Below are 24880 nucleotides of genomic sequence, written 5' to 3' on the forward strand. Positions count from 1 at the left end.
GACTTCCAATTTCATCCCAGCCCTTTTCCTTTTCCAAAAATTTACCAATTTGTGACCAAATTACAAAGTTGATTTTCCCCATTGTTTCCTCAGTTTTCAGTAAGAAAATCACAAAAATGACATAAATTTCCCCGCCTTTTCGTGAGGGAAGACACGTATTGGCCTTATTCTCCACACTTCTTCGCCATCTCCTATAAGATTGTTCAGACGCATCGCTCGCCTACTACGCCCCCAAACAAACGGCGCGTACCCCTATTTTAAAATTTTTGATAAATAAATCCCACATTGCAATCTTCATTGCAAATGATGCTATTTATTTTGCCAAACACCGGAAGACTGTGCACATCATCACTTCCAACATACACAATCATTCCAGGTCTGTATACTGTTCCCTTGAAGTCCACCCATGACGTCTCAACTAGGTTATCACCAAAATCTACTGGAATATCTAAATCTAACTTATCATAATGAGACATCATGGAGGAGGGGCCCATATCAAACCTTAAAGTAACATATCACCACTCAGAAATTTAGAACAAAGCTGCAACTGCTCTTTGAGTGCAATGGTTCGAGCAGGGTCTCGCCTAGACGATTTGAACTTGCTACTTTTTTGTTGGTCTGTGCTTACTTTCAAAACCCGTAAGAACTTTAAAACCCGCAAGTGGTCCTGAAAGTCTAAGAGCACGGCTGTAGTGCAACATATTATGAAATTTGCGCTTCAGTGTGTCATTAAATAATTTTATGTATAGTTTATGGTGCTGAGCTACCCACTCGTTAAGAGAATTTATACTCTCTGGGTGAAATGCAGGAGCACGAACAAATACTAAAATTTTTCTCAACATTAAATAATACTGCCAGACACTATCAAAAATGATTAAATCACCAACAAGGAAAGGAAAAACTAAAACGAAAGTAAGCATTTCTGAAGCCGACATTCTAAGACGCTTTTCTTTTGTTAAATCTGATACAGAAATGTACTGTGGACGGTTCGTAAAGCCATTACCATAAAAAACAAAAGTTTTCATTCTCTCATTTAAAAATTTTAAAGGGCCCCCTTTTTTTTTTGCATTGTACACGTAGTGGTACACAACATGGTACATCCCATACTTACAAACCCCCCTTCCATATCATGCATAATATCTAATGCCATATTATTATATACATTGTGCCCATCAATTTCGTTCCACACAGATGATTTCTTCAATCCTGACTGCTTGTATCCTTGAGATACATCAGTTACATACTCATCTTCACTCCGGATAAGTTCTGGTTTCTCATATAAATCTGTCTTCATGTCCTCTGAGGTTACCTTGCACACTGTCAGTAGTGAGTTGATGCAGCATAATCTTGCACAGAATTTAGGGCCCTTTATTGTCTCCTAGTAATAATCCAAATGCAAAATAAAGCGAATGTCCTCTCCTTTATCATTTTTTACAGATATACCTTCCTTTTGCAGATAATTGATCTGATGAACAACCTTTCTAAAAATCATTTCATTTTGACAGTTGGTGGTGGTGGAACTTTTACGGTCCATGGCATAATTTACTAATGCAAGGAAAATATTACTTAGGACAGATCTTTGCTCTGGGGGGAGGCAAGCTATTGTATAATAATTCCTCCCCTTTCTGCACACATGCATGTGAACCAAGAGGATTATTGATTTTAAAATCTCATAATATAGAAAAAAGGCAAAACAATCTTGCCCTTGAAGTATTTATCCTTCTTGGCTTTCCACAGTGCCCCCTGAACAAAATTTGACAGAACATTTTCTTGGTTTTCTAAAGAAGTAACATAACTAAGTACTTCCTTCAAAACGTTAGGCAAAGAGAAGAATAATTGTAGCACAGATTTCATTGGGAAATACTGACCACTGAGGGGGACAAGACGTTTAACCAACCTCCCTTCGACTCCCTTTTTAACAAGTTCACCACCAACATCGTAAGGTTTGGGCTTAATAAAGCTACCAGACTCTTCCAAAATTTGAAGCCGTCGATATTCAGTACGGTACTTATGAAAAAATTTTATTAATTTTTTTCCCAAAAAACCAAAAACACTACGCAAAAACTTGAGTTCTCAAAAGAGTATGTGTTCTTAGTTTGAAATATTTGACAGGCAATTTCATGAATTAGGTTAGTCACATCAGAAACAATAATCTGCACGAAACTGCGAGGTAAATCAGGCATTCCATATAGCTTTGCTATAAAACACATAAATAATTTGTCTATGTGACTCTCCGCTGCCTCAGAGCTGTTAGTGTTATTATACTCTTCACTGTTTGCCTCAACATGGCTATCAACTACAATGTCATCAATTTGCAGTGGAGGTTCGTTTGAAAAAATATTTTGTTCTCTGAGAATTTTGGCACTTATGGTAAGACAAGTGTCTGCGAAACTCAGTCCACCCTGCAAAGTCTCTACCACATCCTGGCTGCTTACATTGAACGTTGACAAAATTGTACTTGTGATTTAGGTTAACGTGAAGTTTGAGATTATGAATGCTATAAAGTTCGTGAGAACTTGGACATTTAGGACAAAATGCCATGGTAACAAAAAAAAGAAAAATTTCTAAATCTTGACGGTACCTTAATGCTAATTATGTACAATATCTCATAGTAAAATCCAAACAAAGTGTCTACAACTATTAGCTGACTACTAATTTAAACACAGACTTAATACGCACACAGCTATACACTGACTCTTCTAAACCTCTCAACTTCTCCAATAAACCGGGGAAAGTTTAAATCCCAGTTTGTGCTGAGTTGGTACACAGCATGCTGCAGATACATCCAAGAGTAGGAAAACTGAACTGGGTAGTTGGGAAAGCAGAACTTTGGGTGATTTTAAAACAAGAGTCCACCGCTGCAAAGGGCTCTCAACCTTATACCAAAAGCTGTCTAGTATGACATAACAATCCTCTATGTCATCTGGTGTGGGTCCTACAACTGCAGCAAACGGCTGAAGCGTTTTGGGAGACCTTGCCACACTTATCCTTTATCTGTTGCACTCTATCCGTCAAAATGCTGTTATTCTGTAAGAAAGACATCAAACAATAAAAATTAAACAAATAAAAGGGAAAGCTTCAAAAATGAAGAAATAAGTATCGAAAAAAAGGGTGCAAACCCATACCTCTGCATGTAAAAGGAAGCCGTTCACACTTTCTTGCCTGTTTGGTTTCCAATGTACCCTCAATTCTCCTTTTGCAAGTTTCTTACCGTAGGGCACTGGTGGTTGCCTGAACAGAGATGGGATTGCTTGCAGCAGTCTCACATTTTCCCCTGAAAAATAGAATGAAATCTCAGACAACGTACACTAACTGTCGCAATCACATTGCATAATTAATGTAAACTTGTAATACACACCAGCTTCAGTGCAACACGCGTCTGGGGTGTAAACCTTCTGTAGAACCTTTTCTAGTTTGGCCACGATACTCGTCCAGTTTTCAAGCACATTCAGACAACGGTTGGCAAACAGTTCGTCAAAATCATCCATAAGCTGTGAAAACGAGTAAATAAAATAATTATGAGATAGACATTCAGAAAATAACAAAAGCAATTCTTATTCGGACTTAAGAAAAAACTAAACAAACCCACCAAATCAAGACCCCATTGCTGCTTCAGGCATGGGAATTGGTTGTAATACACGTCTATTTTTTCTTGCCCCATGCGGGCCTTACTTTTTCTGTCAACCGTGTTGAGAAGCATAGAGTAGCGCTTGTGGACGGTTTCATGCCACTTGGCAATAGTGACAGACTTTTTCGCCAAGGAGTTCTTTTCTAGATAATCCAAGGCATCATCCCCTGTAAAAAAAGAATAAAGTGCAGATAAACAATCCAATGTGGAAATGACAATGCACCTCCGTTCACTGTAACACACCTCCAGAATCAGAAAAGTCATCTTCGTCTCCTTCATCGCATCGGGATCTCCGATTACTGGTCCTGAGGCCCTCTTGCCTCAGAACTCGGAGGAGGTTGTGGTACTTATCCACAAGCACCCCTTTTGGTTGCACAGCCGGAACCAACCCCTTTGCAGGCACCCTTGGAGTGAAGTAGATTGCAGCAGTTTCCAGAGGGAAAATCTTTACGATGCACTCTGACAGAAAGGAGAGCCGTTTCTGCGAAATCCTAGGGAAAAAAGGTTTCCAAGTTAGAAAAAGTGCACTTGTTCGTTTTTTTCAAAATTTGCCAACAGATTAATACTTACGATTTTTCTGCATCGTTGCCCAGCTCCCCCAACACAATAGTCTCCGCCAACTTTACTCTGTTACTTTGGTCGAAGCTCCTTTTCCGTCCTACTGACAGGAGCACTTTTCCAATGAGCCCTGGTTTCAAATATTCTTCCACAACCTAAGAAAGGTAGAAAAATTATGAGAATGATGTGCGCAGCGTGCGACCGGCAAAAACTTTAAAAATATAATGTATAAAAACTTGCATTTGCTTCAGTTGGTCTCGGCTGCTTTGGGGGCGGCGTCTCCGTCTCGGACTCTGCATTTCTTTTCCTTGTGTCACCCGAGGTTCCCTCTGAAGTGTGGTCAGGGTTGGGCTCTGAAGTCGAGTTGAGCCTTGAAGTCTCGTGTGAGTCGATGACTGGAGGGACGAACTGAGTCTCGTCGTCGTCCTCCCGGTCAGATTGCTGAGACTCGTCCTGCATAAACAAAGGGATGTTAGACATGAACCAATAGACACTGCCACCAGAACGCCGAGTGAAGAACAAGAAGAATATCAAACGCCGGAAACAGTCCATAAAAGTCGCTCCTTTGATCATATTATGGGTTCATTTGGGTTCTAAAAATTATTTAAAATTATATAAAGACGAGTTTCATGATTGTCAACCGTCATAAAACCCATATATAAGACGTTTATGGGAACTGGTTCCGGCACCATTTCTTCCTCTTGTTCTTCACTCGGTGTTCTGGTGGAAGTGTCTATTAAAACCGAGAAATTCAGCAAACAGCGACCAGCACGCTACTCTGCAAAAAAAAAGGAAAACATGACACCAGCTCCAGCCCGCATCGGTCTGTGAAAAAAATGCACGCAAATCTATACTACTTGGGCTCACTTTCTGTCTTGGTTGGTATCAACCAGTATTAACAATTGAGCAAAAGCTCAAGTATGTGAGAGTTCTACTTATTTGCGCAGAAATAGCTCATAGACGGTGAGCGTGCAGTTGTGATATTTAAGTTGCTACAGAAGTTGCATGCAAGAAGCTAAACCAGGATTGGACACGGTCACCTCAAGGAATAGTGGCTGCACCCGCCGAATACTTAAACCGCTCGCAGGGGAGGACGACGGTGACGGCGTTGACGGCCTCGGGGCGGGGCGTACTTGGAGTGCAAAGTTGCAAGTGGATTTAAATTTAAGGGATTTCAAGTTCTAGCGTTTTTGGCTAAGCGATAGTTGGCTGAGCGATAGCAGAGCCCGTCACTCCACTGGGTTGAAAAAGTTTTGTCTGTCTGTTTGTCTGTCTGTGGGTGTGTACAGTACACTAACTCCTCCGAAACGGCTCGGCCCCACCATGGTGTCGCGAAAAAATTTCGGGGGATTGCGGCGAGGTGGCTGGGGCTGGGGTCGCGGGATCGCGGCGATTTCCCGGCTGCCCCACGGGCTAAGCACTGAGCGGGGCACAACTTTACGGCAATACTGCTCCCAAAATAAGGCGGATAATCGCACTCCGTAACGAAGGCATGCTAATGGAAGGTCAAAAGACCAATTGCCCGTTTAGGAAGTACGAAATACCGCCTCGGATCAGACGCAGTGGCTGCTTGAAATCGGCCCAAAACACGATTTTTCAAATGCATTTGTGACCGTTTTAGTCAACTTTGCGACAATACTGCTCCCAAACTAAGGCGAATAATTGCATTCCGTAATAATGCATGCTAATGGAAGGTCCAAAGACCAACTGTCCGTTAAGGGAGTACGAAATACCGCCTCGGATCAGACGCAGTGGCTGCTTAAAGTCCGCTCAAAACACGATTTTTCAAAGACATTTGTGACCGTTTTGATCAACCCGGACTACAAGGATAATCGCACTCCATAAGATAGGCATGCTAAAGGAGGGGTCGCGTGGGGGAGAGATATTTTTGGCTACAAATTTTGCGGCCTCGAGGCCTCGAGCCAGTAAAGGTTGAGAACCGCCGAGGTTTTTTTTTTTTTTTTTTTTTTTTGGGGGGGGGGGGGAAATTCCTTGGTGATCGAGTCCCATCCCAGTGCAGACGCAAATGCGTGCATTGACTGTGGCAAAAAGCTACGGTAAATTCTGTAAACAGCTTGTGGCTTTTCTCCGTAGCCCACTTGTCAATATTGTCCGTAGGCCCGTACAGTCACCTCCGTGGGACGTTACACTGATCTCCGTAGGAGTATACAGTATTCCACGTCCTACGGAGATAACTACGGTCCCTCCAGAGAATACTGAGTTTTTTTTTTGCCTCAGTGTGCGGTACCTCTCGGTCTGACTACTTCTGAGTCTCAGAACGTCAAACCGCATCCAGCCCAAACTGGGCCGCAAGCAAATAACTTTTGTTGGCGGCCGAGTTTTTTGGATCAAGGTTACCTTACGCAATAATGTCCAGCACCGGCATATACTTAAATTTAGGCTCACTGTGAAGTTGTCATGTGTCCAATCGAGAGGGTCCTCTTCTTTCGGTTTCCATTCGGTGGCGTCTCGCCTGAAGGCACCCTGCCCCCGAGCGCTGCACTCCGAGTTACACTAAAAACCTAACTGTCTACTACACTGAGAAAATTTGAGTCGTCACTTGATGACAATTTCAAGGCTAATTTTCCTTACAAGGATGTCAAAAAAATTGATGACATTGTTGTCACGCCCATGCAATAAGTATAGGAGCTTTGATGAAAATGTCATCAATTTGTGATGAAATTGTCATGATTTGAAAGTGACGAAAATGTCATCCGCGTTTTTGTCATAAAGTGACAACAAATTTGCACAGTGTATGTACACTCTTACAAATGCATGCTTGAAAGTACACACTAACAAACGCATGCTTGACGCATATAGTTACACGGCGTCAAGCATGCGTTTGTAGTAGACAGTTAGGTTTCCCGTGTATTATTCTCAAAGGCAAATTTTGTATTTTAATACGCAAACTCAGTTTCGTGGAAACAGTAGTAATTTGATGTCGAAATAATTCAAACAGGGCACTTCAAGGACAGTTGGCGATACCTGGCTTCCAGAAGGCGGTAACTCCGTTTCTGGAATCGCCCAGTTTCCGTTCAGTTTCTTGTACGCCCTCTCAAACTCGAACAGTTCGTTCACCTTGCCGGCGAACAGGGAGCTCATTGTCAATCGACTCATTTCTCTGAGAGTTTCCCATTTAATTCGATTTTCTGAAATATGAATAGATGGTTAGGCATTTTCACAGGGGGGTGGGGAGGGGCAACTATAGAAACTTCCACCAGAACGCCAAGTGAAGAACAAGAGGAAGAAATGGTACCGGAACCAGTTCCGATAAACGTCTTAATTGTAGGTTTTGACTGTTTACAATCATAAAACTCGTATTTATTTAATCTTAAATAATTTCTAGAACCCAAATGAACCTATAATATGATCAAAGGAGCGATTTTTACGGACTGTTTCCGGCTTTTGATATTCTTCTTGTTCTTCACTGGGCGTTCTGGTGGAAGTGTTTATTGAGAGACAGCAAAGAGTGCAGGCGGCGCCTTGCCCAGTCAGTCTTCGCACTCATGGAGTGTGCCATGGAAGTGCGAGAGAGACGAAGCGAGGTCTGAGGTGCTGTCGGCCACGCGCTGCGACGCTCTCGCTCTCACTCGCACACTCACAGCCGAAGTCAGCTGCTCGCAGCCACTCCATGAGTGCGAGAGAGATAGCAAAGTGCAGGCGGCGCCTTGCCCATCTCTCTCGCACTCATGAAGTGTGCCGTAGGGGTGCGAGAGAGACAGAACAATCCCCTCGCCCGCAGAGTGCGGTTGGCGGGATCGCTCTGTTGGCGGACCGGCCACTGCACAGTGGGCCAGAAGACCGGCGCAGGTGGCCAAAACTCTAGACGCGTTTTGAGCTCCAGAGTCGCTAAACAGGACTCGAACCGAACGTGTGACCCCATCAATGGATTCCTTTTTCGGATACAAATCCATTGGTGGGGTCACGCGATCGGTTCGAGCCCCATGTAGCGACTCAAGTTCAAATGCGTCTAGAGTTTTGTCCGCCTCCACCGGTCTTCTGGCCCACTGTGCATTGCAGCTGTCTCTCTCGCACTGTGTAGTGTGCTGTAGGGGCGCGAGAGAGACAGAGAGATCCCGCCACCCGCCGCGCGCGGTACTGGCGCCCGGCCACTTCAACCGGCAAGTGCCTGCCAAGCCCGCCCGGAGTCCGCCACAATTTAGGCAAACGGTAGGGCTCAGTCACCAGTGCGCGGCCGCCCCGCAGGGCTCCAGCACCAGTGCCCGGCCACCGGCGAGGTTAGGTTCTACACCGATCTTTCACAACACTTACCTCTGAACAGATCCGCATGCTTCTCCATTCCCATGCGCTGTAGGTTAAACAGCACTGTGCGGTCCATTTTTAACTTTGATTAACGACAGAAACTTGAACGAAGCACAAATATCGCGTTCGCTGAAATGGTGACTCTGGGACGCTGGAATGCGGCTCGGCTGCGGCGTGAGCGTGGCGTCCCTCGGCGCGTCGCAGCGTGCGCGCCTGCTCCGGCACGACACGGCTCGGGCGGAAGTGGCTGCGTCTCACTCCTGCACGCGTAGATATCTCGCTTGCTCCTTGTCGGACACGCACCTCCCCCTCCCCCCCCGCCCCCGCCCCCGTCGACTCGACACCTTCGGCGTGACCCCCTCTCCTCCTCCCTGCCCGATCCGAACGGACCCGAAGGCGGGCCGCCGAGAGCCGCCGGCCTACGCCGGCTCACCGAACCCTCCGCTGGCTTGCGGGACCCCCCTCCCTGACTCGAATGCTTCCAGCAGCTTCCGAGATGGTTGGCCCAACGACCACTATGGGTGCGGTCCAAAACCTGCTCACAGAGCTCACAGAGCTCACGCTCACGAAGAGCGGTCCGAAATGTTGTCGTGTAGATAGCGCTCGTCGTTTCGGACCGCCTGTGAGCGATTTCCGGCTGTTGTTGACAACTACATAACCTCTTGCTCACATGGATAATTTAGAAATGAACGAATTTTCAAAATTAGCATTACTTCAAGTCGTTAAAACGGCTTTAGACAGCTTAGATAGTTCATCAGATGAAGAAGATCTGGAAACGCTACAAAAATCAATGTTTAGTTCGTCATCGAGCAGCGAGGATGATTTAGAACAAGTCAGAAAGGCCGCTGGAGCCGCGTTACTTGGCGAATTGAGAGGTCCACAGATAAAGAGGCCCCGTATTGAGGGCTTTGTTGAAAATACAATTCCCAGATACTCTCCTGAGGAGTTTAAGTCCCATTTCAGGTTTGTATCGACAGTCATTATTTGTATGGCTACAGCCACATGTGAACACTCGCACACTTGCTGATGGTTTTTTTTCTATTCTTTTATTTGACTAGATTATATCCTGCAACATTTGAGTATGTGTTAGAGCTTCTGGAGCCCCGTCTGAGTAGGCAGGGACAAACAGGGCGGCCCCAGACACCAGCTCGGACTCAGCTACTGATGGCCTTGTGGATGATGGCCACTCCAGATTGCTACAGGTACTGACTTTTGTACACTTTGTTACTGTTCACTTGTCCCAATCCTTAAGTGCTCAGAGTGAAAAATACACTTGTCTTTTTCCAGATCTGTTAGCACAAAGTTTAATATCGGGAAGGCTACCAGCATCCGCGTTATGCGCAGAGTGGCAAAGGCCCTTCACGAAATTGCGCCTCGCTTTATCCAGTGGCCACAGGGTGAACGGGCGGCTGAGGTCATGTCAGCTTTTGAGCGTAACAGTGCTTTCCCAGGTGTGATAGGAGCCATTGATGGGACGCATGTTGAGATCCTGAATCCGCCTGATGATGTTCACCAAGCGTATGTGAACAGGAAGGGTTATCCTTCAATCCAACTGCAGGTGCTAAGAATAACATTTTTACCATTCTAATTTTGAAACCTTCTTGTTGTTTCATGTGGTTATCATTTCTGTTCATTTTGCAGGCTGTTTGTACTCATGATTTAATATTTACGAGTGTTTATGCTGGTCATGCAGGGTCAGTGCATGATGCGAGAGTGTTCAGACTCTCTCCAGTGGCTCAATTTGTGGGGAATCCTAATATTTACTTTCCCAATGACTCTCACATTGTTGGAGATGCGGCATACGGTATTCACCCTCACATTATGGTGCCATTCAAAGATAACCATCATTTGTCAGCCAGACAAAAAAATTTCAACTATTGTTTGTCATCAGCTAGAGTTTCAATTGAAAGGGCATTTGGTCTTTGGAAGGCAAGGTGGAGGAGTGTCCTTGATTGTTTGCCTATGGTCAAGATTGAAAAAATACCCGAGTATTTAGTGGCTACGATGGTTCTCCACAATATATGTGTCATGAGGGATGATATGGTAGAATTTGAGCCTCTACCATTTGAAGGTAATCGTGGCATCTTAGTTGCTGGTCATGCGATTGAAGGTGGATTGAAAAGACAGCGGCTAATGAATACCCTTATCATGAGAGATAACTGAATGCAGGTATCATGATGTGAAATATGGGGTGCTTATAATTGTATTAAGTTTATTAGTAATTCAAAAAAAAATTACTTTACAAAACATGAAATATAAAAAGTTTGTCTAGAAACGCTTGAAGTACGTTTAGACCTATACCAAACTTAAACATCAACACAAGCACAATGGCAAAATATCACAGCCCAAGTTCAAAGGGTGACTAGACCTAGAGATACATGGCACATAGACAAAACTGCAACAGCACAATCAGACAGCATTGGCACTCCCAGATCATTACAGCATTGTCTATGTGCCAGTAACTCTTAGGTCTGAGCTACAGCAAAAGACTGCCAAAATGATCATGGACGCCAGATATTGCTGTGATAGTGCTTGATTGAAAAATATGCCCATCCCTTCGGTATTTTTTTTTAACAAAACATACACGATACGGGCCAACTAGTTTCTTTTAACATTTGACTTATTAAATAGATAAGAGTAAAACAAACATTTAGGTACTTAGATATAGAAGAGAGATCATCTTAGGATGCCTTTTGCAAAAATAAAAGGCTAGTAGCGATGAGCTCCATTCACATTAATACTAGAGGTCATAAAGACAAAATATCACAGCCTAAGTTCGAAGGGTGACTAGACCTAGAGATACATGGCACATAGACAAAACTGCAACAGCACAATCAGACAGCATTGGCACTCCCAGATCATTACAGCTTTGTCTATGTGCCAGTAACTCTTAGGTCTGAGCTACAGCAAAAGACTAAGCCAATGAACTTGGACTGCAAGTGTTGTCTCTTTACGTCATAGAATAGAATAGAAAATTTAAAAAAACAACTTAACAAAACTTCATTTTAGCTAGGACTAATTGTCAATTTTTTTGCCAGTAATGGCCTCCGTCATTTTTCTCATCATTTCCATAGTTTCCCTATGCATCTGTTCTTTGAGGCTCTTCCTCTCCATTTGAAGTTTCTGAAAGGCCGCCTCTTTGGCCTCCTTTTCCCTCCTCTTTGCCTCCTCCCTCTCTTTTCTTTCCCTCCTCAGCTCTTCAACAAATTTATCTAATAGGACCTCTGCTCTGGCCTTTTTGGCTACTGGTGGTGAGTCTGATGCAGAGGCAGCAGAAGAGCCAGGGCCAGGACCAGGGCCAGCTTCCGTTGCCAGGGCTTTTGGCTCGGCCCACCCACTCTTGCCAAAAATTTCATCCATCCTCTGCAAAATAGAATTGTGGATACTATTATAAAGAAATTTCTGGCATTTAAATGATGGCTTGTTTCATATGATTACACTACGGTACTGACCTTAAAGTATGGCCAGGTTTTCCTATTGTTGCCCGACACACCGTTGTGGTCAATAATATTTTTATAGGTCTTTTTCAACGAGGCCATTTTGGACTGGCATTGCTCACCTTTGGGATCTTTCCCACTTTTCAATTTTACCTCCGCGGCAATGCCAGCCCAAATTTTCTTGTGGGTTTTTTTCCCTGCGGAAAATTGCTCCATATTTTCTTCATACAAAGAGAGGAGCAGATATATTACGTCGGTGGTCCACAAAAAGATAGATTTTTGGTCTCCACCCTCCTGGACCTCCTGCTCCTCCTGCGCCTCATCGGAGGGTGCATGTGCGTCTTCTGTTGCAGCTTCTGCTTCATCTGCAGAGAATCAAACAAAGTCTTTTAGTGCTGATTACCAACACAATCAAGATGAATGAATCGTGTCAAAAGGCTTACCTGCATCAGCAGCAGCGGCAATTGCTTCCGCCCTTCTTGAGTATTCTTGATTGACTAATGCCACAAGGAACGTATTGTCTATCAAAGGAGGGAAAAATAAAAGAAGTGAAAATGAAAAGGAAGGCCAAACAAAGCACAGAATGGAAAGTAGCCAAGAGACTAACCTGCCATTGCTCTTTGATAGTCAGCATCGCTGACTGTTAAGCACACATCCATATTCGTTGAGGCGTCAAATACTGTGAAGGACGGCATCTTTACTGCTGAACAGTTACAGAAACATATTAGAAGGTTTCCAGACGCTCTGAAGAGTGTTTCAACAACTAATATTCGTTAACTAGGACATACCTCCTCTGCACTCTCTCCAGTCTCTTTGTCTTGTTTTTGTGCTTTTGGCGCGCAATTGCTGTTGTGCTCACGTCGCTCAAGGGTCGGAGGTGGGGCGCCGTGAGCAGTCGTGAGAGCGGGAAGTGTGACGTCATACGTCTCGCGAGAGCTCGCTCACGGTTGTTTCGGACCGACCGTGAGGGCGCTGACAGCGCTGTGAGCAAGTTTTGGACCGCACCCTATGCCTACAGTTTCAGATGGTTTCCCCAACAATTGTGAATGTTTCTGACAATCGAGTAAATTGCTCGCACACCCTCAACATAGTGCTAACAACAATTTCCGATTGTTTTCGCAACAAACTGCCGCCAACTAGTAAAATGATGGGTTGCACCAACACACCTTTTTTTTCAGTGCGGGATGGAGTGGCGTAGCGTAGCTGGCTGGCGCGCTGCGGCGCGCGGGAACTTCAAACGTTGCTTCAAAATCGACAGCTCCGTGACAACTTACATGCATATGAAGGGCAAGTAGTCGTGTCGTATGTACGGTTAGGAAGACACAGGGGCTCAGTGGAAAGCTTTGCATTTCAATTGTAGTATACCGGCGAGCTATGCAGCCATTCGCCAAGTTCAACTCTCATGTCACATGAAAGAAAATTAATTGCAAAACAGTCGTTGACACTAAGGTAAGATATGCACATAAAACTAAGTATTAAAGATGTAGCTTTGCCCCATTTTTATGAAATTCGAAGTTTACGAAGCAACTGCTGTAACAATTGGGGATTATAGTTGTTATTGGATTATCTTCAACTTTCAGAAGATCTCTTCAGCTTCCACCACTCAAACCCTGCGAAATTGAACGTGTTCAGGACATACCCACTCTCCCTGGCGTGACGTTTGTATGTCCGAAATAACCCCGTAAAGTAACATTTTTTTTAGTTTAGAGCCCATATAAACCATACTATTTGACCCAGGTGATTGAAAATTTGACACAGTATGCTCTCAACATGATCGAATCGATAAACAATCACCGCATGAACCGGCCATGAACAGTTTCGGCTTGCCAGTCAAAGTTTTTACGCATAAAGCGAATTTAGGTAAAAATGGTTAAATACAAAAACCACTCTTTCTCCTGAAGTTTGCCCCTGATTTGGCCTCCGGGTGATTGATCGGATGGTGCGGCCGATGCGATGCGCGCAACGGGACAGGCCTCCAAGTGGGCCGTTAGATGGGAGCATCATCGCCATGCTTCAGGGCAGAGTTGTCCGAAATTACACCCGACATTACCCCGTTTCAGGGTAGGAAGTGAACTCTGAATTTTCCAGAACCCAAGATTAACGATTTTCAGACTGCAAGCGAGCGGTCTGGAAGTGAAAACCAGACCAGTGAACCACTGAAGCGCTTGTCAACCTGAGGATGGGCCAACCCGCACGTCAGGCGAGCGTGCGGGTGGGCCCACAGGCGCTCGGCCTGCCAGGCCCGCCACGCCCGCTTCGCCTGCACCGGCGGCCTGGTGGCCATTGAAATTTACCGTAGTGCTACCCCACTGAAATTCGAAGGGTGAGACATCTGACCGATTTTTGATGATACAAAAAGTATGACCGAATGTATGACCGAAAAAGGGTCATACTTGAATGTATGACCAAAAAAGGTGAGACATTAGCGAGACTGGTTATTGTTTAGCTTGGGGATATATCAGCCTTTACCTGTGATACACTATGAAGAATGACCGTTTTTCGGTCATACATCGAAGTATGACCTTTTTTCGGTCTTACATTTCAGTATGACCCTTTTTCGGTCGTACATTTCAGTAATACCGTTATAGCGGTCAGAAGTCTCACCTTTCTATTTTCAGTGCCCCCATAGGTTTGAGAAGCCCACATGGGCTCGCTGACTCAAGTCCAATAGAGCCCACCCCGATCCCACCTCTGCCCTCCCTGACGCGGCAGGCCCGCGCGACTTGCCTGAGCAAGGGGCTGCCTACCCACTAGGCGCTATGTACGCTATGTACTGTGTGGGCTTTCCCCACGGTAGAAAAACGTAACTTCATTGCCCAAAATATGTCTCTGAGGTATAAAAAATACCTTGCATGGTGAAGATTGCCGATAGGAAGAGTCACAATCGACTTCCGGAGAGAAAGAATCTGTTTTAGTCATTTTTAGTGAAAATAGTGAATTTGAGCAACTTTGAGAGCCCGTAGCGTCTAAACCCGACGTCGTAGAGCCTCGCGCGACCCGGCATTCGAAAGAGCGCACTTTTTCTTTCGGAAAAACCACATTGGTAGATTTTTTAGCCGGCAGGTTCGGAGATCCCAAAAAGCCCCAAACCCTCAAAAACAGGCATTTTTAGGGGTTTTTGACCCGTGCCAAAAAGCCAATCGGTGTTGGATCCGGCCCAATTTGTGTTTCGGCAATTCGTATTCACTAGATGAACCAAAAAAAACGGGTTGGAGCCAGATCTGAGGGGGTCCCCGGCAGGGACCGCGGAAGTAGTTCATGACTGGGGGGGCAAGACTTTTCAGTGTGTGTGTGTGTGGGGGGGGGGGGGGGGTCAGGATAAAAAGGGGGGGCTTATAAGATGCGTGTAATGTGGAATTTACAATAGTTAAGAGGCCGCTTTTGACCCTCAAAGTCAGTGAAATGCGAGCGTAGCGAGCTAAACGCCATCGAAATATGAAAAGTACAAGCTATAATGGAGCGCATACAGTTAAAAGTCATCAATTAGTGGAAAGTACTAAGAGAGGCGAGCGAAGCGAGCTAAAAGCCAGCGAATTTACGAAAATATTAGCGAGTTTTGGTTAAATTTTGGACACTATACAGAAATTTGCGACGCCACAATGGTAAAAACAGGGGGGGCGGCGCCTCCCCCGTTTCAATTCAGGGGGGGCCAACCGCCCCCCCTGCACCCCACTTCCGCGGTCGCTGGTCCCCGGCCAAGTGTTTTTTTTTGTCTGGAGCTGCTCAAAGTGTATGGTTGAAGACACCCTACTTCAATGGTTTCAACATTATGGAACACTTTGACTTCTTTGTTGTCGAATACTACTATTCCACCTTTCTGAGTTACAACATTTACAGAAAGAAGATTTTTTTGTCAGGTCAGGGCATGAGACTAGGGGTAATGGACTCGCAACAGAGCTGGCCGTAATCTCTGCCTTGCTCATTGTAGTTCACTATTTCTCCGACTAAATATGCGAGTTTTGAGATGGCTCGGGCATTTTTGGAAAGAAGACATCTTAAAGTATGCCCTAAATTCAAAAAAGTTTCAATTTTCCCACCAGGGCTCGAACAGGAACAGCTTAAGCGTTGCACTACTCAAATGCGCAGGGCGACGGCCATGGTGCCAGGGGCGACGCAGGGGGGACGCATCTTCAACTTGCGATAGAAGCTTCCCGATGCCGCAAAAGTGATGGGACATAGTTGGTCTTCGATATATATCAAGGTGCACCACTTGTCCCATCACTTTTGCGGCATCCGGAAGCTTCTAGCGCAAGTTGAAGATGCGTCCCCCCTGCGTCGCCCCTGGCACCATGGCCGTCGCCCTGCGCATTTAAAAAGCGCACCGGCGAAGCTGCTCCTGTTCGAGCTGTAGTGAACTACAATGAGCAAAGCAGAGATTCCGGCCAGCTCCGTTGCGAGTCCATTACCCCTAGTCTCATGGTCAGGGACATATGTTACATTTGTTAAGAGTACGTAACACTTTCAGCTTTAACACTTCCCATCACACTAGCCTGCAGTTTCTGCCCTTTCTTGGCCACACTTATTTGGCTGTTTACTGCCTGAACTTCTTCAGTCAGCAATTTTGTTTCCTTTGTCAGATGGGTGTTAGCCGCACTGTCAATCACAAAAATTGAATCCACGTTTACCTTATATTCTGTCATGTGAGTTTCTGCCACTTATGCAGTCTTATAGTTGCCGTTGTTGCTATCATAGTCACAAGATACTTGTCCTTAACTTCTTCTTTCATGGTTTTGAGGTCTTGCCCAATACAGGTTATGTGAACAATGTACGATTCCATGCTATAAAAAATCGTCAAACTTTGCCTGACACAATTTCCGTATCAGCAACACGTACCTGCAGTGACCTTTATGTCAATATTTGATAGTTTTTGGGTATCTCATCTTCTATTGTAGTTGGATGGACTTGGATTTAGTTGATTGAATGAACCACACGTAACTTATTCTTTGAGCTCTTTTGGACGAGAGAGAGTATGTACAGGTTTATTGAGTTATAGGCAGTACATGTATTATAGACCCTCAGCTTATTGACAGATGCGAGTTACCAACCTAAATATCTCAACACTTTAGACTTGAATTTGTGTCGTTCAAAGCCTTCCATGCTTCATGTGCAGTCGTCGCAGATTCAACATACTGGCAATTCTGCGGGTCGACCATGAGGCAAATATCACCGAGTGCACGCTCGATGCGATGCGACGCGCCGATCCCTTGTCGGTCTCGGTGTCCACATCAGTTCCTTCAACAGCTTTCAACAGACCTTGCCGTCTCAAATCGTTCGTCATGGCAAACTCCCACTACCGATAGTCTTCTCGTCCAGGACTGGATTCGCCGCCACCGCTCGCCATGATGGGGAGTGATGCCGGCTGACCACACCTTCAGATTTATCGTTAGTCTCCTTGCAATCCACAAACAGAATCCATTCCAGATTATCAATAACTAGTGCTCTGGGCCCATAACCTGTGAGATTGTCAATGGATGGCACTCCAAATTATCGACGATTCAGGATTCAATTGGATAAGGGACAAAACAGGCTTCACATGGTCTCACTTTTTTTTCAGACTGACTCATGACAAGGAACAAAAGACAGTACTAGGAGGGGAACAGTTGAATGACGAGTACACGGGTAACAAGTATGACAAATGTCGCAGACAAATATGCCAATTTCATCTTTGTACAGAATTTGCACACATGAAGAAAGAACAATAATACATACATTTCACATTTTAATTAAAATTCTCATCATTATTTGGGTCATTATAAACGTCGTCACCTTCATTAAGAGTAAAATAAGCTTTTATATCAATGACAATAGATTTTAAGACTCTCCTGCTGAGGTCTGTAGCAGCTGAGAGGTCCGCTAGCGCTTGAAACATGCAATTACATGTTCTTTGCGCAAAACAACAATGCGGCACCTCTTTTTGGACCACTTTTATGATGTAATTCATGTCACATTGTCCGTCTTTACTGCCAAAATATAAATTGCTCAAAGTCTCTACGACGTTGAGTCCATGAATATCACATAGGTCCTTAAGTGATTCTACCACAGGATTTTTCTGTGGTACGTGTCTCTCCATCTGCGTCCACAAGAGAAGTTTGATCTCAGGGCCAACGCCAGGATAGTTTTCAAGGAATCGTACAACAGACATGATGTCAATCAGAAATTAATCAACCACAGAAACTTTCAGCAATGCAGAAAAATGGCGCTGGTGCTGTGTTTACAATACGACCACGACATGTTGAGCCGGCTGGACAGTGACGGCGGTGTTCAAATGTATATAAAATAGGAAATGAGTTCTATTATTCAGCTTATATGCACAGTTTAATAATAACGTTCTAATATTTGAAAATAATGTCTTAAGTACTTATTATCAACATATTGATGTGTTCAAAGAAAATACTGGATTTAGTTGCGTTTCTGAACTTGGTTGTATTCCTTGCAACGGCATTCCCTCCGGGTAACGCCATCTAGCGTCGGGAAATTGTACCTCGCATTACGCAGGTTCGGCGGGTCGCCAGGAGCAGCGCCGTTGACCCTCAATAAGTTGTACGAGGAGTTATAAAAGCCTTTGCTAGGAGTTTTCCACCATTACGCGTGTCGAGGTTTATTATTGTATGTTCAAGTGAAATTTAATGAACTCAGTCAACACAGATATTGTCATGTCAGAGATTTTCAGTCAATGGTGTCGTCTGCTGTCCAATTACCATCAGTCGCCGGTGTCGTCCGTTGTCCGCTCAGCTCATCAGATCCGCAACTCATTTCGAAGTTCAACATCTTACATGGAAATGTACTGGTGTTATGGAGCAGGACGAAAATAATGTAATTGGTGCAAAAAATTATGTATTTTATTACATGTTCACAAGAAGTAATTAACCTTCAGACTGGCAACAAAGTGCTATGTACATTGTGGTTCTCTGATACTCTCTAACATCATTTTTTTGATTCCAGAAACCTTTCAAATGCAAGCTTGCGCTCCATGTCTCTGAAATTCTTCAGTTTGGTCAACCTCTCCATTGGAAAAGGAACCAATTTTAAGCCTTTGAGAGCCTTGGCTCTTGAAAGTGCGACATAACAGATTCCAAGAGCAAATTCATCATCTCCAATATCAGTGACACTCTGAAACAACAGGCACAATGGAAATGGTTATAAGCAAACAATTTTGGCACATTGAAAAACGAAAATAGAAAAACCATTATTAAAATCATATGAGACTTTACCTTTGCAAGACTCAATCCTTGTGCTTTGTGCACTGAGCAAGAGTAGCACACAGATAATGGAAACTGCACACGTGTGCATTGCACGAAGCCTTTGGTCCAATATTTGGAAATTGCTGGAATTGGTACCAAGTTCATGGGTCCAATGCCTGGTCCAGAGTAATCTTCAAATTTGCACATAACTACAACAGGGAATGCTGTGGGGGGTTCATCATCCTCTCTGTACAAAATGTCTTCAACATACCCAATGGCTCCATTGCACAGGCCTTTAGATGTCCACAAATTGTATATCAGCATTATTTTGCATTGAGGTCCTAAGAAAAGCTCCTTATGAAGACCTTCAGCATCATCAACAGTCCCCTTTGCTGCAATGTCACAGTTGTGCTGGGCTGTTATTTTTGCAATAGGTACATGCTTATCTGTCAACGGGCATTTCAGATTCCGGAGAGATGAATAATTGTAGGTTTTCACCAGTAGTTTCGTTGTGAACAGTCTGAGAGCATCCTTGAAATCATGATCATCTTGGACTGGATAAATGAATCTGGTAGTCAACAGTTCATAATCTTCACGTGTGGGTTCCCCTAAGCTTATGCGATCCAACATGTCAACGAAATGTTGGTCCTGTTGCCTGTAACATCTCTTCAAAAAGAAAACCTTGTGAAGATCATGCAGTAAAAGTATTCCTTGCTCAGCATAAGAGTCTCTTTCTGGAATCCGGTATAATGGAGTGTCTATTACTGGTGGCAACTGTCGTATGTCTCCAAGCAGGTAAACATACAACCCACCAAACGGTTCATCAGACCCTTTTCCCTGTCTGCATCTTAAATCCATATATCGCAACATTGCAGCTCCAACCATAGAATACTCGTCACACACTAAAAAATAGACATTTTCCATCTTTTCATAAAATTTGTTCAGGGTATCTCCTGTCAATTCACCAAAAAAGTTCCTGTCTTTAGGCATTTTCAAACCAGTGTGAATGGTCTCTCCCCCTATGTTCAGAGCAGTTACTCCAGTGGGAGCAACAAGGAGAACACTACCACGTTTTCGTAACGTGGTTTCTGCTGTCCACTTGATGTATCTGATGAGAACACTTTTTCCTGTCCCAGCTTTACCTTGCACAATTGTGAATCTGATGGGATGGGTTTCACCGATCAACACAGCTGATATTTGTTCATTCACCTGCTCAATAACAGCTTTCTGTTCGTCACTGAATTCATAGTCATCACAATTAAAATGTGCAATGGAATCATCCTCTTTGTGTTCTCTTTTTGTATTGTCTATGAATTTTGCAAGTTCATCCAATGAACCATACTCTTTATATTTGTTTGAGGAGCTTGACCAGTCATGGTCTGAATCAATTTGTCTCAGTCCAAGCTCTATTTCAGGTACATTATTCTTTGGTCCAATCCTGGAAAGAATCATAAATTCCTCTAAATTATCATTTGTATCATCTTCAGTGTTGCTGTCTGAACTTTCATTGGGTTCAATAGGATCAATCATTGGCAAATCATTAAGTCTGTCAACTTTTTTATGAATGTTTTCATTTTCATAAATTTCTTTCCATGTAAGGTTTTGGCTTGAAAATTCTGTGTCTGACCTCCATGGAACATGCAACAAAGTTTGGCACCTGTAATAGTTATCATTGTTCTCCCTCTGAGGCTCCAATCGGGTTTTAGGGTACACCTGGACTATGTTAGTTACTGCTTTTCTCGAGTAGGGTTTTCTAGACACATCACGAGTTCTGGCAAATTCCCACAAAGACAGGTCTTCCAAGTTTGGTGGTCGGGTCCTATATTTCTCCACAACTGAGGCGCCAGTTCTCCCATAACGACTCACTCTATGCACCTTCTTCCACATGGAGTTTGTGTTCAAATTAACGTGAACAAAATTTCGCTTCCCAGCAGTGTACAAAAACCTTCCACTTAAAATGTGGCACACCTCCTGCGCAGAAAAATCTCTTTCAGAAAAACTTCGAATGTACAGTCGTCTTATAAACTTCAGAACAGAATCAGATTCACTAAAATCTTCAAACACATGTTGAAACAGTTCAGCTAGTGATTTTGATCGAGTTTCACACTTGGAAACATATTTTGACAAATAGTGCACCATGTTGGCATTGGACAGGACTGGTGATATGTCTAAATTGCCACGCCACCAAGGTAACCAACATGGATTCATTTTGTTCAAAAGTGGATCATTTCTAGCTGGCACAAATACAGGCTCTCCAGTGCCACTGTCGAATTGGATGGAGCTCCTTTCCTGAAGCTTTTGAGGGAAGTTAAATCTGCATCTTTTGGGAGCCCTTTTTTTGCCTTTGAGACAATAATCAGTAGAGCATTTAGTATGACGCTGCACCCGCACACATAATTGTGCCAAATCCTCCTTTTCCTTTTCGATGCTGCCTCTGACATCTGAGAACAATGTACGGCATGGGTGCAATCCTGTGTTTTCAGTTTTTGGATTCGGGTTGACTGCACTGACAAGATTGTCAAAATAATCACAAATTTGTTCAAGTTCTTCTTCATTTGCCGTTTTGATATTGGTAACATCAGGTGCTCCTTCCAACCATAAAATTCCATGCATGTGGGGACTGCCTCTGAAAATTAAACACAAACAGTAACTATTTTTAAACTACTGTAAATGATATAAAAGTACACTGTTTCTGACATTACATACCTGTGCTGGTACTCAATTCTGTACCAATAGTCTTTCACACAGAGCTCAGAACACAAAACTTGCTTGAAAAAGCTTTGCACTCTCTGGTGGAAAAAGCAATCCACAATGTAAGGGTTTTGCTACAACAGGTTTCTTCTATCTTTTTCTGACAGTTCACTGACATCATCGAGACCGGTCAATAGACGAAACAATTCTGGCCAGTGAAAATCATGAGCACAACTTAGTGTTAAGAAGATTGTTGGCAAACCCAATTGTTCAATCATGTCCTCTAATTCCTTGGTCCTAACACTCCAATATTGTTTGGACCCTCTTAAAACTGATGATTGAAGCATTATTTTTTTCATTAACACAGGATTCTTTTGCAACATGCTTTTAAGTGCAGACAGAGAGATGTCTTTGAACTCTGGATTGTTTTGAACAAAGAGAGATCCGCTAGTGCATGAATTCCATCTCATTAATGAATTCATAGCAAAGAAACGGAATGTTTCATGTTTAGCAAATCGTCCATCTTCATAATCAAGGAGATGTTGAAAATATTCTGCTGGATCAATTTTGTGAGCTCTAGGACATCTCAGATCAGCTTTCCCTGGCGAAAATGGAAACCGTACGTACGTGTTCTCTGTCTGTTTCTTGATCACGCAAGAAACCCGTTGCACATAAGAAACAGCTTTAAAACCCACAAACACAACAGTAGAGGGTTCCTTGGCTGTTTTCAAAACGGACACGAAACATTTACCAAAGAACCCACATCAAACAGGTAAGGAACAGTCATCTTACTGTTTTCTGTTGGTTCTGAGAACGGCCAAAGAACCTTTATGTGATTGACACACTGAACCCAGACACAACCGTGTATTGTCCGTTCCTTGTGTGTTTCCCAAACACGCAAGAAACAGCCAACTCGCACTCGCTTGCAAACACACACGGAACCTGCACTGAACCTTCAGCAACCGGTTTACTGTGCGTTCTCCAAACACACAAGGAACAGTTAGTTTCACCCACGTGCAAACCGCCAAAGAGCCTTTAGTAGCGGGTTCACTGTGCGTTCGTCAAACCCGTAAGGAACAGTCAACTCTGTGGGCCAAAGGAGGGGGAGGAGGGATGGAGCGGGGCGGGCGGCGGGAGGGCCCAGGTAGCCGGCAAGGGCCTGCCTATATCAGCGTGTTCTGTGCCGTCGTCGAGCACGCACCTGGGTAGCCGAGTGGTAAGGCGATGGCACTGTGATCGGACGGCGCGGGTTCAAATCCGGGTCGCTGCCGATGCAGGAGGACCGTAGCAAGCCACGAGGCGAGGGGCACAACACACATACATTACACAGGGGGATGGGAGGTAGGAGGGAGATGTAGTGTAGGTAGGCACAGAACGGAAGAGTAGGAAAAAATATGCGGTTCAAAATATATTTTTTAAAGTGTGTGTGTGTGTGGGGGGGGGGGGGGCACTTTTAGCCAACACGGTGTAGCGTAGCGGGTAGGGTGGGGGGGGGGGGCTATCCGAGCGCTACCCCACGAGCCTGCGGCGTGGCCCGTAGGTTACCCACAAGGAACCGGCAAGGAACCGGCAAGGAACCGGGAAGGAACAGCACTGGTAAAACTAAGGCGTAGTATTACGCCTTTCCTCAAGCGTAAAATCTTGAAGCGTACTTCTGCGCTTGACTTCAAGCGTAAAGAAGAGTTACGCTTGAAGCCAAGCGCACTCAAGCCAGGTCAGAAATTCTTACGCCCTGCTTCAAGCGTAAAGTCAGTACGCTCAATTTCAAGCGTAAAGAAAACCTATGCTCAATTTTACAAGCACAGGAGAATGCGCACATTCATCGTGTGAAACCAGCTTAATTTAATTTCAGATAATATCTTACATTAGCTTCATGCATCCTTCATACAATAAATGAACTGTCAAAGAAAATTACAAAATGTATGAAAAAGATGTTTGGGGGTCCAAGTCCTATAGGCCTTTAGGACTCCAGAACACTCCAAAAGTGTTTACACCTGGCGCAGTTCCGGCATTCACTCTTGAGACACTTACCTTGTAGTGCTATCCATTAATTGTTCCTGCTGGTTTGGTTTTAATGTTTATGATTTGTTTCTTAGTTCAGACCGCTGGCGCGGGTTTTTCATGTTTCCTGATGACATGCTGAAGGCCTAGCCCCACAGACAGAGTACATAACCTCTTGGTGCTGATAGGACAGTTCGATTTTACTCTACTTTCAAGTTTGTGAGAATGCTGTGACTGTGAGCATAAAGATTTCTTCGGGCGACACACTGGGCACAACTTCAAAATGCTTGACATGGTGCAAGTGATGAAACTGATCCATTTGAAACAAAGTTTGTCAACACAAACACACATCTTGACTATTCACCCTCAGTCTCGAGTGCAAATAAGTTACTTGTTGCTTTTCATACTCCGGTATCTTATTTGCACTCGAGACTGAGGGTGAATAGTCAAGATGTGTGTTTGTGTTGACAAACTTGTTGTGTGTTTCAAACGGATCAGTTTCATCACTTGCACCATGTCAAGCATTTTGAAGTTGTGCCCAGTGTGTTGCCCGAAGAAATCTTTATGCTCACAGTCACAGCATTCTCACAAACTTGAAAGTAGAGTAAAATCGAACTGTCCTATCAGCACCAAGAGGTTATGTACTCTGTCTGTGGGGCTAGGCCTTCAGCATGTCATCAGGAAACATGAAAGCCAGCCCCAGTGGTCTGAGACTAAGAAACAAATCATAAACATTAAAACCAAACCAGCAGGAACAATTAATGGATAGCACTACAAGGTAAGTGTCTCAAGAGTGAATGCCGGAACTGCGCCAGGTGTAAACACTTTTGGAGTGTTCTGGAGTCCTAAAGGCCTATAGGACTTGGACCCCCAAACATCTTTTTCATACATTTTGTAATTTTCTTTGAAAGTTCATTTATTGTATGAAGGATGCATGAAGCTAATGTAAGATATTATCTGAAATTAAATTAAGCTGGTTTCACACGATGAATGTGCGCATTCTCCTGTGCTTGTAAAATTGAGCATAGGTTTTCTTTACGCTTGAAATTGAGCGTACTGACTTTACGCTTGAAGCAGGGCGTAAGAATTTCTGACCTGGCTTGAGTGCGCTTGGCTTCAAG

At 44.1% G+C, this 24880-nt stretch overlaps 5 protein-coding genes across 6 annotated transcripts; 1 reads left to right on the forward strand and 4 right to left on the reverse strand.

Annotated features, from left to right (window-relative positions):
• Positions 1-2811: 2811 nt before the first annotated feature.
• On the reverse strand, positions 2812-7002 carry LOC117653262. Its single transcript, XM_034398829.1, has 9 exons — positions 6988-7002; positions 6593-6670; positions 4427-4639; positions 4199-4341; positions 3872-4119; positions 3590-3795; positions 3359-3491; positions 3126-3274; positions 2812-3027 (listed from the first exon to the last, which is right to left on the reverse strand). Exons 1-9 carry the CDS (start codon positions 7000-7002, stop codon positions 2920-2922), a joined length of 1293 nt encoding a protein of 430 aa, XP_034254720.1. The 3' UTR covers positions 2812-2919.
• On the reverse strand, positions 6175-8610 carry LOC117653815. Its single transcript, XM_034399746.1, has 2 exons — positions 8459-8610; positions 6175-7335 (listed from the first exon to the last, which is right to left on the reverse strand). The coding sequence occupies exons 1-2, from the start codon at positions 8523-8525 to the stop codon at positions 7097-7099; spliced, it is 306 nt and encodes a 101-aa protein (XP_034255637.1). The 5' UTR covers positions 8526-8610; the 3' UTR covers positions 6175-7096.
• A 469-nt stretch (positions 8611-9079) lies between these two features.
• Positions 9080-10729, forward strand: LOC117653732 (protein ANTAGONIST OF LIKE HETEROCHROMATIN PROTEIN 1-like). Its single transcript, XM_034399587.1, has 4 exons — positions 9080-9412; positions 9508-9651; positions 9737-10007; positions 10091-10729. Exons 1-4 carry the CDS (start codon positions 9120-9122, stop codon positions 10610-10612), a joined length of 1230 nt encoding a protein of 409 aa, XP_034255478.1. The 5' UTR covers positions 9080-9119; the 3' UTR covers positions 10613-10729.
• On the reverse strand, positions 10637-12886 carry LOC117653733. Of its 2 annotated transcripts, none has more exons than XM_034399590.1 (5): positions 12675-12886; positions 12494-12586; positions 12330-12407; positions 11902-12251; positions 10637-11812 (listed from the first exon to the last, which is right to left on the reverse strand). In XM_034399590.1, exons 2-5 carry the CDS (start codon positions 12579-12581, stop codon positions 11465-11467), a joined length of 864 nt encoding a protein of 287 aa, XP_034255481.1. In that variant the 5' UTR covers positions 12582-12586; positions 12675-12886; the 3' UTR covers positions 10637-11464. The 2 variants fall into 2 exon arrangements, with proteins under 2 accessions (XP_034255481.1, XP_034255480.1); XM_034399589.1 differs by having other exon boundaries at positions 12494-12589.
• Positions 12887-18810: 5924 nt separating this feature from the next.
• LOC117653267 lies at positions 18811-22545 on the reverse strand. Its single transcript, XM_034398837.1, has 5 exons — positions 22510-22545; positions 21897-22402; positions 21774-21791; positions 19098-21693; positions 18811-18996 (listed from the first exon to the last, which is right to left on the reverse strand). The coding sequence occupies exons 1-5, from the start codon at positions 22543-22545 to the stop codon at positions 18811-18813; spliced, it is 3342 nt and encodes a 1113-aa protein (XP_034254728.1).
• Between the last annotated feature and the right edge of the window lie 2335 nt (positions 22546-24880).

The sequence above is a fragment of the Thrips palmi genome, unplaced genomic scaffold (assembly GCF_012932325.1).
Source record: "Thrips palmi isolate BJ-2018 unplaced genomic scaffold, TpBJ-2018v1 HiC_scaffold_8, whole genome shotgun sequence".
Lineage (NCBI taxonomy): Eukaryota > Metazoa > Arthropoda > Insecta > Thysanoptera > Thripidae > Thrips > Thrips palmi.

Excerpts from the sequence above, each read along its gene's own strand:
- LOC117653732 (XM_034399587.1), top strand. The coding sequence starts at position 9,120 with ATGGATAATTTAGAAATGAACGAATTTTCAAAATTAGCATTACTTCAA. Across the intron at positions 9,413-9,507 it reads GAGTTTAAGTCCCATTTCAG|ATTATATCCTGCAACATTTG; the intron begins GTTTGTATCGAC and ends TTATTTGACTAG. Across the intron at positions 9,652-9,736 it reads GCCACTCCAGATTGCTACAG|ATCTGTTAGCACAAAGTTTA; the intron begins GTACTGACTTTT and ends GTCTTTTTCCAG.
- LOC117653815 (XM_034399746.1), bottom strand. The coding sequence starts at position 8,525 with ATGGACCGCACAGTGCTGTTTAACCTACAGCGCATGGGAATGGAGAAG. Across the intron at positions 7,336-8,458 it reads GCATGCGGATCTGTTCAGAG|AAAATCGAATTAAATGGGAA; the intron begins GTAAGTGTTGTG and ends TTCATATTTCAG.
- LOC117653262 (XM_034398829.1), bottom strand. Across the intron at positions 4,120-4,198 it reads GGCAACGATGCAGAAAAATC|GATTTCGCAGAAACGGCTCT; the intron begins GTAAGTATTAAT and ends TTTTTTCCCTAG. Across the intron at positions 3,275-3,358 it reads CGCGTGTTGCACTGAAGCTG|GGGAAAATGTGAGACTGCTG; the intron begins GTGTGTATTACA and ends TCTATTTTTCAG.
- LOC117653267 (XM_034398837.1), bottom strand. The coding sequence starts at position 22,545 with ATGACTGTTCCTTACCTGTTTGATGTGGGTTCTTTG. Across the intron at positions 22,403-22,509 it reads TGTTTGATGTGGGTTCTTTG|AAACAGACAGAGAACACGTA; the intron begins GTAAATGTTTCG and ends TGCGTGATCAAG. Across the intron at positions 18,997-19,097 it reads AAGGATTGAGTCTTGCAAAG|AGTGTCACTGATATTGGAGA; the intron begins GTAAAGTCTCAT and ends CTGTTGTTTCAG.
- LOC117653733 (XM_034399590.1), bottom strand. The coding sequence starts at position 12,581 with ATGCCGTCCTTCACAGTATTTGACGCCTCAACGAATATGGATGTGTGC. Across the intron at positions 12,408-12,493 it reads CTATCAAAGAGCAATGGCAG|ACAATACGTTCCTTGTGGCA; the intron begins GTTAGTCTCTTG and ends CTCCTTTGATAG. Across the intron at positions 12,252-12,329 it reads TGCCGCTGCTGCTGATGCAG|ATGAAGCAGAAGCTGCAACA; the intron begins GTAAGCCTTTTG and ends GATTCTCTGCAG.